The sequence below is a fragment of the Coffea arabica genome, chromosome 6c (genome assembly GCF_036785885.1).
Source record: "Coffea arabica cultivar ET-39 chromosome 6c, Coffea Arabica ET-39 HiFi, whole genome shotgun sequence".
NCBI lineage: Eukaryota > Viridiplantae > Streptophyta > Magnoliopsida > Gentianales > Rubiaceae > Coffea > Coffea arabica.
The window spans coordinates 51,452,674-51,465,705 of record NC_092320.1 but is presented as its reverse complement, the minus strand read 5'-3'; the positions used below and the strand labels follow the sequence as shown (position 1 = coordinate 51,465,705).

At 38.4% G+C, this 13,032-nt stretch overlaps 2 protein-coding genes across 2 annotated transcripts; one reads left to right on the top strand and one right to left on the bottom strand.

The window, feature by feature from the left end:
• Positions 1-299: 299 nt before the first annotated feature.
• Positions 300-1,436, bottom strand: LOC113693245 (uncharacterized). The gene has a single exon (XM_027211808.1). It carries the CDS (start codon positions 1,434-1,436, stop codon positions 300-302), a length of 1,137 nt encoding a protein of 378 aa, XP_027067609.1.
• Positions 1,437-7,751: 6,315 nt separating this feature from the next.
• Positions 7,752-8,467, top strand: LOC113693244 (putative late blight resistance protein homolog R1A-3). The gene is made up of 2 exons (XM_027211807.1): positions 7,752-8,240; positions 8,342-8,467. Exons 1-2 carry the CDS (start codon positions 7,752-7,754, stop codon positions 8,465-8,467), a joined length of 615 nt encoding a protein of 204 aa, XP_027067608.1.
• The last annotated feature ends 4,565 nt before the right edge of the window (positions 8,468-13,032 follow it).

Below are 13,032 nucleotides of genomic sequence, written 5' to 3'. Positions count from 1 at the left end.
ACAGTCCAAATCAAAATGAATTAGTATATAAATAGCAACAAAACACACTAAACCATATTACAGTAGAGTTTAAAATGTTACATTACTTTGTAAAGTTTAGACTTAGGGTCAATCGCTGATTTGCAAGTACGTATGTTATGTCCAGTTTTCAAACATTTCCGACAGTAAACTGCAAGTCCTTTCCTACTTGCTTTCTGCTGATTTGTAGGCTCTTCTGGACCCTTCTTTCTCTATTTTTTTAGCCTACCAGGCTGTTTTTTCACCAATGGTGGGTTCAGATATTGCATCTTGCTATCTACCTAGAACTGCTTCGAAGGAACGGGACCAATTGTGAAGTTGTAGGCCCTTAAATATGCTTCCCTATGGTAACAAGCATCAACATATTCCTTGAATTTCAGCTTTCTGCTCTGAATGCAGGCAACTGCATGCATGCAGGGAATGCCACTAAGCTGAAAATGACCACAGGTACAAGTTTTCAACTCCAAATTGACAACATTTGTCCTTCCATAGCCATCAACTTCCAAATTTCCATTTCCTCTATAAACCGCAACACAATTTCTTGCCTTTATCTTAAGTTTCTCCAACTTCTCATAAATGTTTGGACATAAAGTTCCACCATGTTTCAGCATGCCCTCTCGTTTGGTTACCAACCTTTGCATTAATCTCCTCCGAATCCACTCCAGCATTGTTATTATTGGCTCCCCTCTAGCTTTTAGAATGTAATTATTCCATGACTCACTCATGTTGTTAATGCAAGTGCCACTCCTACAAGCTGTACTAAAATGAGCTCTAGACCATAATTTTGGAGGCAACCATTTGAACCATCCCGCAGCTGTTAGCTTGTCACCTTCTTGTGGGTCAGCCCTCTCAAGATTTGAAAGGGCAGTTTCATGCTCCGGCATGCTTGCTGCTGCAGCTACCTCCCAAAACAGATCTCTAAGGTCTTGATCCTTGAATCTTTGTTTGAAGTTCTTGAACATATGTTTCAAACAGAATCTGTGCTCTGATTCAGGAAATAATTCTTCAATTGCACGGACAAGACCCTTTTGCCTATCTAAGATGAAAGTGTAAGCCACTCCTTTGTTTCCTCTTCCAATTTGGCTGATTAATTCCCGCAAAAACCAACTCCAACTGTCGTAATTCTCAACCTCAACAACAGCAAAGGAAATATGGAACATATTTTCATTGGCATCCCTACCCAAGGCTGTAAGTAGCTGACCTCCAAAGGGACTCTTGAGAAAGCAGCCATCTAGACCTATGATAGGTCTACATCCTTGTAGGAAACCATTTTTCAACGCACCTAAACCATAATATATCCTCTGAAATGTAGCCCTTTCCTCAATATTTCGCCTATCAATTTGCAATGAAATATGACTACCAGGATTGGAATTTTTTACAGTAGCTACATAATCCCAAAGTCTGTGGTATTGCTCCATGTCATTGCCCCTGAGTGCCTCTAATGCTTTTTGCTTTGTCCTGGTAGCTTTTTTTTTGACTAATGTCTAGCATGAACAATCTTCTTGTCTCATTCACCATGCCAGGAATACTACACCCAGGGTCATCTCTCACTTTGGCTTGAAATTTATGACTCAGATATGTTGAGGTGGCATGTCGATTGCTGTAATCCCTGCCACAATGGTGATCTCCCTTAAGAGTCTTAATCATAAATGTCTTTGATCTCTGGATTCTGCTTGCATGAATCCTCCAACTACACCCCTTTGTATATTTAGCTGTGATTCGAGACCTCTCATTTCTGGTGTACTTGTGCTCATATCCCTCCCTAATACCCCATTCCACTAAAACCTCTCTAAACTTATGAAAGCTGCTAAATTTCTGGCCAACCTTTAGTTCAAAGATCTCTTTTCTAAACTCTTCATCCGCATTGAAGTAGCTGTAGACAGGGGTGCTTTCATCATCAGAACCTATTCCTCAGTCAAACAGGTTTTCATCATCATCTACTGCCTCATTCCAATCTTGTTCTTGCTGATTTTGTTGCTGTTGTTGATGTTCATCTAAATCAGCTTCTGGGTTTTCAGTTGGTTGCTGATTTTCATGTTGTTTTTAGTGCTGTTCATATAAATCAACTTTGTTTGATGCTTTTGCTTGCTGATTTTCTTGTTGCTGCTTAGAAGGAATACCAACCGAATTTGCAGATCCAATATTTATAGACGCCTATGTTGATCCTTGACCATGTAAACCTGCAAATATATCATCATCTTCAGGCAGTTCTACTGCTTCTCTTAGCAAGTCAGGAAAATTTGAGTAATCCAGTATGATTTCATCTTCTTCTCCGCCTTCATGAATTGGTCTTTCTCCATAACAATCAGTCTGCTCTGATGTTGGATCTCTCTCTGTCTGTGTTGTTTCTTCTGCTGATTTCCTTGTATGAGACTACCGAAACTCTGAGGATGTATCACCTTCTTTTTTGTCTTTAAATAACCGCTTGACTGATTTCCTTGCGCTTAACTTTACTCTTTGTGACTTGACTTTTTTATCATTTCTTGCCTTCTTTCTCTTGGACTTGTCACCAGCATCATGTATCTTCTCTTTATGTGGTCCCATAACAGCTGGATTTGACTCCATTTGTGATGACTTTTCTTCGCAGACGTCATTTGCTTTGTTGTTAATGTCTGGAATGTCATTATTGTCCTCACTCCCAATTACTTCCTTGACCATGTCATCCTTGCCTTTAACAGTTGAGGACGAACTAATCCCAGCCTGCCAGGCATCATGATATGGAAGTGCAAGTATGTCATCACCAGTCACTCTCTTGTATAGTAATTTTCCTTCCGGGGATACAACTTCAATGGGATCAGACCCCCTCTCAGCATATATGTGCATTTCTTTAAGCCCCTCATAATATGTTGTCAATAATTTGATGTCCACATCATCATTGATGCTAACCACACCAACATCAAGGTCATGAAAGGGAATAGAGTACTAGAAATTCATATTTGTAACGCCGTGCTCAATGGTTTGGTACATTTTTTGAAACTGAAATATGGATAATTCATCAAGGTCGAAATCACAAAATAGCCTCACATGTTGGCTAGTATATCTAATTCTCAGTTTTCATTTGAAATATCCACCATAATGCAAGTGTATGTCTACGGTCTGCCACGAATTATCTCTCATTTTTATGCACCTAACCCAAAGTAACCGAGATTATTTTACTAATTTCGTTTTCAAGTGTATCAAAAAACAGAGATTCATTTACTCATTTGCTTTTCAAATGTATTAAAAAGGACATGCAATATTTCATACACTCAGTTTCAAAAACATAAACAATGAACAACAACACACTTATCTAGAAGGATGAAAAACATAATCAAGACCAGTATGGACCAATGAAAATTCGATTACTCCACAAAAACTCATATTTTTTTGCAGTATATTGCAATTTTTTAAATAACTGCACCCAAACATTGTCAGAAAAGCTTCTGACTAAGCCAAATCTTGACATTTTGCATATTGTTATAAAAAAAGCAAAAAAATTCCCACAAACATTGTCAGAAGACTGTCGCAAAAGCTTCTGACCAAGCCGAAACTCACATTTTGCAATATTTACCAAATTTTAAAAACAAATTCCCACAAACATTGTCGGAGACAATTCTAACTAAGCCAAACATGGTGGTTCCTTTACCAAGTTTCAAAATATCCCCAACAATTTAGTACCAAAACACCTGTCATCAAACAAATCAACTCGTCTAATGCATAAGGTTCATATATGTATTTTACCTGGTTCAGATATGCTCAATGCATTGCGAGTCTCGACCGATCTACACATAAATGCCGATCCATCTGCACTGAAGCACCGACCGATGTTCTTGGCTGTAGGTTTCCCGATCCGCAGCACACAAACACATTCTTTTTGGAATTAGGTTTAGGGTTTCTCTCTCTGAACATGAAATGTATCTCAAGCCCGACAGATCTTCACCATAACTCGCACCGCTCAGCAATACAGTTACCTTCTTCTTCGTTATAGGTTTAGAATTTCTCTCTCAGTTTCTTTCATCCGCTCCAGATTGACTCATTGCATATGTAACTTTTCACATATTATATATGAGGGTATTTTTGGTATTTCATATTATTACCGGCTCCCCAGCCGGTTAGCAGGTAAAATCCAAACAAGGCCAAAGCACAGGGGGTTAAGTGGGAGTTTCTAAATAATGAGGAGGTTTCGTGTCAATTTCCTTAACCACAGGGGGGTTTTATGTACTTTACCCAAAATTTTATTATCCTATGTGTTAATCATCTCAAAATGACTAATACCACCTCCCACGTGAGATTATTTTATCCCATGAATAGGAGATTAATTTGATTAGATAGAATGTGTCATTCTATATATAAAATGCAATCAAATATGAAATGAGATGACACGGGATTAGATTAATGAACCAAAGAGACACTTCATGTTTTAGTCGCCAACATTGACATCACAAAACTCTTCTATGCCACAAATCTTGACATTTCGTAAAGCTTTTTCTTAGCTTGCTCCGTTTGGATTAACTATTTTTGGGGGTATTTTTGAAATATTTTACTCTAGTAGTGTATATGAAAAACTTTTATTACAAATATTTTTTAAAATATTTGATATATTGTATAGATGAGATGTTTTTTGAATTATTTTTATTTGTATATTATTGTAACATTATATTTGAAAATTTTGTTTTTAAAAAATAGTCCAATCCAAACGACACGCACCTATAGACCGAGCAATGTGAAAAGTGCCACGTAATTATGGCAAATAAAAAGTCTAGAAGTTGGCAAGTATGGCCTAATCTTCTAACTCAACCGTCCCTTAATTACGCGAAGCTGCCTTAACCTTACTCAGCTTAACACCACCGCACCAGACCGCCACCAACCTTCCTCAGCTTACCACCACCACACCAGCCGAAGTTTAATTGGCACTGTCTCAGCTACAAACACTTAGACCCAAAAGTGGCCCTATCATGCTCTGGAACTTCGACCCATCACCACCATCTAGCAATCCTTACGGTGGAGTGTCATGAAGCACAACTTAAGCTAAAGAAATGAGAAGGCATGGTTCCAGAAAAGAAGGCGTGGAATGAAGTGAAGAGGAGCTATGGAGGCGTGGAAGTGAAATCACGCTTTCAGTGGGGAAGCAGCTCAAGAACGTGATTATAACGGTGTAACAACTTCTTACATCAGCAAGACACGTGTCACAACATGATTGTAGCAGTAGGAAGTTAGTTATTAGTCACTGGCTTTATATAGGAGATTTTGTATGTATTGGTAGCAGAGAATATCCAGAATTCAATGTATTGATTTGGGAGATTTCTCTCTCATTCTTTACTTTCCTTTCCTCAAGTTTTCTTGCTTTTCTGTTCATCTTCTTCACGGTAACCACCAATTCTGTATCTGAGCTTATTTCTTAATACAATCTTATTCACAATTCATTCAAGTTAGCTTTTACTTCTGTTATTATTCCACTGCTTCAACCTTAAGCTACTAGAGTTAGTTGCCCTCTGGTTCGATATCATTACATGGAGGAGTTATAGCATCTACCAAGAGGGATCCATAGCCATGTGGATTTTTTCTTTCAGGCACTCCTTTCTCCTTTTGAACCCCAGAGTCTTAGTTCTTTTTTCCTGATCTCTCTCCATCAAACCAATTGCCTGCACGCTTTCATTGTCCTCCATGTCTGCTTCACCTCCTTCAGTGTCCACCATGGTAGATATGTGGGAGTATTAATGTACAGAGAAAAGGAAAGCACTTGATTGTGAGTTCGTGAGGTTTTGCAGTTTCTTTCTCATCGATCGCCTTTCATTCTTGAGAATTGTTTCATCTCTAGATTGAGATCGATCCCTTCTGGTTTCCTTATTAATCTTCCTTTTATCAGATGGCCTCCAGTAGTATTACTTGCATTTCTTACGCCTTGGATGATTTGGAATTGCTGAAGGATGAGTATTCAGGTCGGTGGAACGTGGCCATGGTGGAAGACTGGCTAAGATGTCCGAGAACATTCTTTTGTGTGTGAGAGCGTGGGGCAAAGATGAGGTGCATTTAGCATCTGACGACAAAAAAAATGAGGTTGATAATCATCAAGTAAGTCTAGAGGCTCTGGTAGTACGGATTGAGAATACCATTCCTTGGAGGGCATTGGAGATTCGTGACATTTGTTGTAGTAATGGTATAGATCGATACTTTCAGGTTGCCCGTTTGGTCAATGATATAGCCGAAAAAGACATCATATCTTTTGGGCAGGAAATTTGCGAGTGGTACGTCTTTTTCTCGGATTGCTCATCAAAGCAGTTTAGTACTGATTTGCTTGTTAGAAAGGATGACACTATGGAATTCACGGATTCTCTTCTAGAGAATCTAGTGTACTTTCATAGATTGAAATTAGATGAAGAGCAGTATGAAGCAGATCTCATCAAAGCCCTTGAAAAGCAGCTAAAGTTCTGGAAAAACTTCATCCGTTTTGTTACACAACTGGCGTTGAAGATGCACAATTGGGACCTTTATTGACTCACATTAAAGCCATGGCTATCGACGCAGCACGCGTCTTTTCTAGGCGCAAGTTTATGAAGGTAGATGAATTGCAAGACGACATGAACACAAGCATTTTGGAACTGTTGCTGAAGATTATTCGTGTAGAGCCCCATGTCCACAAGACTTATGTCCAGGCCCTGATTGCTTCAAAGTTATCAAGACAATCACTCGGAGACACAGACAAGCAAATATTGAGAGATTTCGTCGATTCTCTCGCATGTAATCTTGGGGAGACACTAAAGTCTGGTACGTTTCTTATTATTTCTTTAAAAATCAACTGCAAATGGTTTACTAGTGGCTAAATCCTTGAGAATCGATCATTTTCAAGGAGAAAGCCAAAGTGGTTTGATGAGAAAGTAAGAGATCCAATTGTACTCATGATCTATGATGCAGGACTTGTTATTCTATTTCTCTCTCTGAAAGCAATCAAAGACAGTATATTATCCAAGAATATAGATCTTGTTTCTTGTGGTCTGCGAAAAAAGATTAACCTTATGGAGACAATAGTTGCACAGAGATATCCAGAATCAGCATCATTCACCTTTCCTAGGACCAACAACTTGGGCTTTATTGATTCTCTTCTAGAAAAAATGAAGGATTTGGCAAATACTAAGGCCGGCTCGATTGCTTTCACGAATCATCCAATTCAAACATTCCAAGAAGAACTTGTTTGTTTACACTCTTTTCTGGGGGAAATTGTGGAGTTGCGCAATGAAGATGAGGAGCTCCAAGCAATTTGGGATCGTGTGGCAGAGGTGGCATACAGGGTAGAGTTTCTTATTGACTCCTTAATGGTTGGAGATGATCTAGATTCTTCTTCAATGTCGTTTCATTCCATTGTAGAAGAAATTAAGATCATAAAAGCTGAGTCCTTGCAGATTTGTGATATCAAAAAAATTCATGGCAAAGTTAAGGAAACAAGCAAGAGATTCAATCACATGCCAACACGGGAGAAAGCCATTAATCAATGAAGTGGTGGTGGGCTTTGAGTTTGAAGCTGCAGCAATAATCAATCGACTCACAAGAGGATCAGACCAAGTGCAAATTGTTTCCATTGTAGGTATGCCGGGACTAGGTAAGACAACTTTAGCTAGAAAAGTTTACAATGATCCTTCAGTGAAGTCCTATTTTCATGAGTGTGCTTGGTGTACAATTTCTCGAGTATATGACATGAAAAATCTGTTACTTCAAATTTTGACTTGTATTCACTCCAAGCTTCCTGACTATTTTGAGAGATGAGTGAAGAAGATCTGGCTCATCAAGTCAAACGAAGTTTGCTAAGGAAAAGATATCTCATTGTTTTGGATGATGTATGGGATATTGAAGCATGGAACAGATTGGAAGCCTCATTCCTTGATAATGGAAATGGAAGTAGAGTTATCTTGACAAGTAGGCTCCATGATGTTGCTCCGCAAGATAAACTCCATCACGAAACACATTCTCTTCGGCAACTCACTCCTGATCAGAGTTGGGATTTGCTAAAAGCTAAGTTATACCCTGGAAAAGATTTAACTCCAAAATTGTGTGAACTTCAACAGCAAGTTGTGGAAATCTGTCAAGGGCTACCTCTTACAGTTGTCATTCTTGCTGGAATTCTCTCAAGCATGGACCGACGTGATTGGAAAGAAGTTGTGGAAGGTTTGAGTTTAAGAAATGTCTCTAGTATAGAACAATGTATCGCTACATTAGAGCTAAGTTACAAACATTTATCAGATAATTTGAAGGCATGTTTTCTTTATTTTGGACCTTTCCAGAAGACCATGAACACAAAACCAAGAGGTTGATTTCTCTCTAGATCACTGAAGGATTTGTTCAAAAAACTTAGCACAAGAGATCAGAGGATGTGGCAAATGATTACCTGATGCAACTTATTAGCAGAAACTTAGTCATAGTGTCCAAACCAGGATCCATTGATGGTCAAAGCTTGTCGCATTCACGATTTGTTGTATGAGTTTTGTGTGACAAGCCAAAGAAGAAAAGATTTTGCAGCTGGTATGGAGGCATGATGAACTATCTGATTTCAATATGCCATGCTACCTACGCCGCTTGTGCATCAATTCTAAGCTTGAGCACTTTGACAAGTTAAGATTATTTTCTCCAACCATACGCTGTCTCTTATTCTTCAGTCATGGTGTGGATCGTGAAAGAAGTTTCGATTTACGGCCCATTTTTCATATCATCAAACTTGTGAGAGTGTTAGATTTGCGCCAAATTCCTCTAGGCAGCACTTTTCCTAGAGAATTAGCATAGCTTGCTCACTTGCGGTACTTGGTAATTCTTGGAGATGGCAGGGCTGTCCCAGGAACAATATGCAAACTCTCAAATTTAGAAACTTTAATCTGGCGAAGAATTTCTGGGACAAGCCCAGCTCACTGCCATATGCTATATGGAACTTGAACAAACTAAGGCATTTACAGCTAGAGGATGAGTTGGGTAACAGTTATTACTTTAGATTCCCCGACAACAATCTTGACAATATTTGCAGTTGTATGAAATGGATTTCTTGTCCGGTATATACCTCAATCCTCAAGAAAACATCAACAAGCTGTTGGGAAAGTTTCCAAATATCCGCAAGCTAAGAAGCTCCCTTGATCTCGACGAGGGCTATAAATATCATGTAGCAATTGAGCGTCTGAGTCAATTGGAATCTCTCAATTTGAGCTACGACATATACCCTGATGGCCCATATCAGTTCAATATCCAATATCCTTCAGCCTCCTAACCCCCTACCACAGCCTCCTTATACTCCCCTTCCCCCCTTGATTAGGATAGAGTAGGTTATACAAATGTATCGTTGCTGATAAAAAAAATAAAATTTAGAAGGCCTTGCCTTTTTGTACCCTTTCTCTCAATTCAACAGGGACCACGTAGGAAGCATTAGTCATTGTTTAAGAGATAGTTTAGTTTTCTTTCTTTTTGGCTTTTTATGCGTGACTCTTGTTCTATAAATGTCCCAACTGGAGAAACATCCTTTACTTCTTGATTATTTAGTGAAAAACGTGATACCTTACGAATCAATTAAATTGCATGGGAATTTTCTCATAAGGCGTGGCTAGACTTTTCACCTAGTCAAGGATCAACGTGATGACGCAGTCCTGAATATCTGTGAGATCTAATTAGTTTTCACGCGTTCCTTAATTTGTTAATATTTGCACGTTGTCTACTTGAATTTCCATAGGATTATTTTGTTAATTGAATGTTAAGGGCTCGATGTTCAATGCGACTTATTAATCTCCTACCAAATTAGTCAATTAAATCCGTAATTGTTTAATTAATTAATATCAGTAGTAACTAGCGTTTCTACACACTAGGGAAACGTGCAATCTGATTTAAATAATCCTCGTAGCGTGTTATTGGTTGGGGTTAGGTTTCTCTAGTTCTTTATGCAATTGGGAAATTAATTCCTACGGTCATACCTAAGAGTATTTTCTGGTTAGGGGTAATCAATGGTCGTACCTTGACTATCAATAAATTAAGGAAAAATTGGTTGTCAGAGCCCCTCGGCGACTATAACTAACCTATTAATAAATTAAGTGAACCTCCCTTGTATCAATTGTGAGGACTTGCAAATTCCTTATATTTTTCTAAAAAATACCCTTTTATTTGGAAATTATTCATTTATTATAGCCCTACTACCCATTCATTCCACAATAAGTGCAAATGAACCTAGAAAGTAGGGTTTCACTTTTTGTTTTCAAGTTGGAGCAAGTTAGGGTTTTCACGTGTATCCGTAGTGTAATTATCCGGTACGGTGAGAGGATCAAATTTGGTGCTTAAGAGTGACTTTTAGGTGAGAAATAATATGTGATTAGAAGCAATGATAAAAAGTTAGTGAATAGGAAGTAAAAAACCCTAGTACGTGTGATTTAAGGAAAAACGGCGCGAACCGACGGGTACCGCGCACTACCGATTGAACGCACCACTTGACCACCACTTTCTTACCACATGAGCTCATTAATATTTGAGCAAAATATCTCCTTATTTCCAGCTAGCTTTGACCGAAATTTAAGGCTAAAAATGCAAGGAAAAGAAACAAAAAAATGAGTGGTGGTGGTGAAGCCACTTGTTGGCCACCTAAGGGCCATTGACCAAGATACTTATCTTACCTTCTTATCACTTGGAGCCATCTTTCTTCTTCATTTTTTCTGCTGCTTGGCCGAGAGAGAGATTGGAAAAAACACCAAGGGAAAGTTGCCCCATTTCTTCTTGAATCTAGCCACCAAGTGAGAAAGAAAGAAAACTAAACCGATTAAAGCTATCTTTGAGTGTTTATTTAGTGAGAGGTTGGTGAAATTTTGAAGGGGAAGCTAGGGTTGCTCTTGGTAACCACTTAAGCAAGGTAAGGATGATGATTTCCCCATTCCTTACTCTTGATCTTGTTTAAATTAGCTTAGCATCTCAAATTTGTGGTGAATGATGGTTGTTATCATGTTTTGGGTGTTTTTCCTTTTAGTTACATGAATTAGGGTTTGATGGATTGCTGCCTATACTTGATGTATGGTTAATATATATTGTATCCAATATTATATAGGGGGTTTTGGTAGCAAATGAAGAAAGTTATCATTGAAACCAAAAAATTCTAGATTTCTGGCAAATATGACTTCAATTCTGTCTGGTTTTAGTGCTCCATGTTAGAGGCTGAATTAGGCTTGGTACAAAACATTAAAGTTGTATAGAATAATATTTTATAGTTTCCTACAAAATTTCAGCTCAATCGGAGCAATGTAGCCTGTGAAAAGACAAAATACCCTCGCTGACTTAGGATGTTTCCAATGAACCATTTTAGACAGATTTATCCAATTAACCGTGTTTATTCACTATGATCCGTGCTGATTTAGCCATTTTCCAAAACATGAAAGTTTTAGTACTCTATCTTATCTTTTCAACACCACCAAGAACACCTTAAACGGACTTTGGTAGCCTAAGATATGACCATTTCAATGTAGTATAGTCAATTAGCCGATTAGTTGGAATTCGGTTCTGTAAATTGGGAATTTCACTGGGTTACACTGGAAATTTGACTAAGTGATCTTCATGAAAGTTGTATGCCTTCGTCTTAGCTTCAAAACGGTATAAGTTGTACTTCAATCCGATAAGCATAGCCTCAGATGTGTTCCTTCCGCAAAAACCCATCAAATCTGTCTTTTGTTAAGTTCATTTCCGCACTTGTTATTAGTTTAAATTTTTATCCTTGTATTGTCTTGAGCCTATGGAACAGATATTGAAATGAATTTGTGTTGTATGTAACTTTGGGTTATTTGAGGAAATAATGAAGCCATAAATGGCTGGAAATAGGAAAATACAAAGGGCATGCTGCCCAAATTTTCGCTCAAGGGCTAGAGAAATACACTTGCAACTTAGGTAAAGTTGATATATGCATACCACTTGAACTATCTAGGACATTTGATACCTTGTTATCGAGGGTTATACATTAGAACCTAGCCGAACTTGTACCCTTAGGAAAAGCGGTACTAACCACTATAAATCCGTTTTCCTTGCACTTTCGACTTAAAAGTTATTTCCAAGCAAACATGTTACCAAATTTTTTAGTTTGAAAAGCGAGCAACTGTTTCGCGACTATTCACCAAGTGAATTTCAATTTCTTGATTCTTATTGAACGAAACGTTTAAGTTTCGAACCTTAGTCGATTTTCAAAGTTCTTAAATCAAGTTTTATCGCAGATTTGGACTCCAAACTCGGAGTACCCCCCCGGACGTGAACACTAGAGGCACTACTTTTGGTGAGTGCTTCCAAATATCCGATTGCACTTAATACATGTGTTTCCTACTTGACCCACATGATTACATGATGAATGAATGATAGGGCAAGGGTGTACTTTACCGCACTTGTCCTAATATGACTTGTTCTTGTTTATTGATTACACTTGATTCGCTATGCATGTACATGAGTTATATCTTGCCTGGAATTCCAGAAACCCTGTGGCTAGTTAATCGAATCGAGCCGGCAAGGGTCTGGTTGACTAGATAATGAACCCTGGGTAACTAGTAATGTCAAGTGGAGTGTATCTCCTTGGCAAAACGGTATACTCGAGTATTACCACCCGTGTTTTATATGGCATACGGGCCCGGAAAAGGGGTTTGAGTGGTGGACAGAGACTGGTGTGAAATGGGGTTTTCTTTCTGGACTAGTTATTACTTGAAAGTTGACGGAGTGTCAACTACCAATCGATCAAGCTAGGATGGAGCCGAGACATGAGCCACTGTATCCTTACATGTGAACATGATCCATATATTTCTTGACTACTTGAAGTATTATCTCCTTGATTGGACTTGTTTGCTCGCTATTTCATTATCACACTGTTATTATTTTGTTTGATGGCCAATTTGATATTTGGAACTTCACTGAACTTTGGCTCACCCCGTTAGTTTTGTTTTCCTTACAGGGATACGAGCGAGGCGTGAGACGTGTAAAGACTAGCGTAGTCTAGTTGTTTTAACTTTTGACTTTTGACTTGTACTCGCGCTACTCGAATAGAATGTTTTGTATCTGGATTGT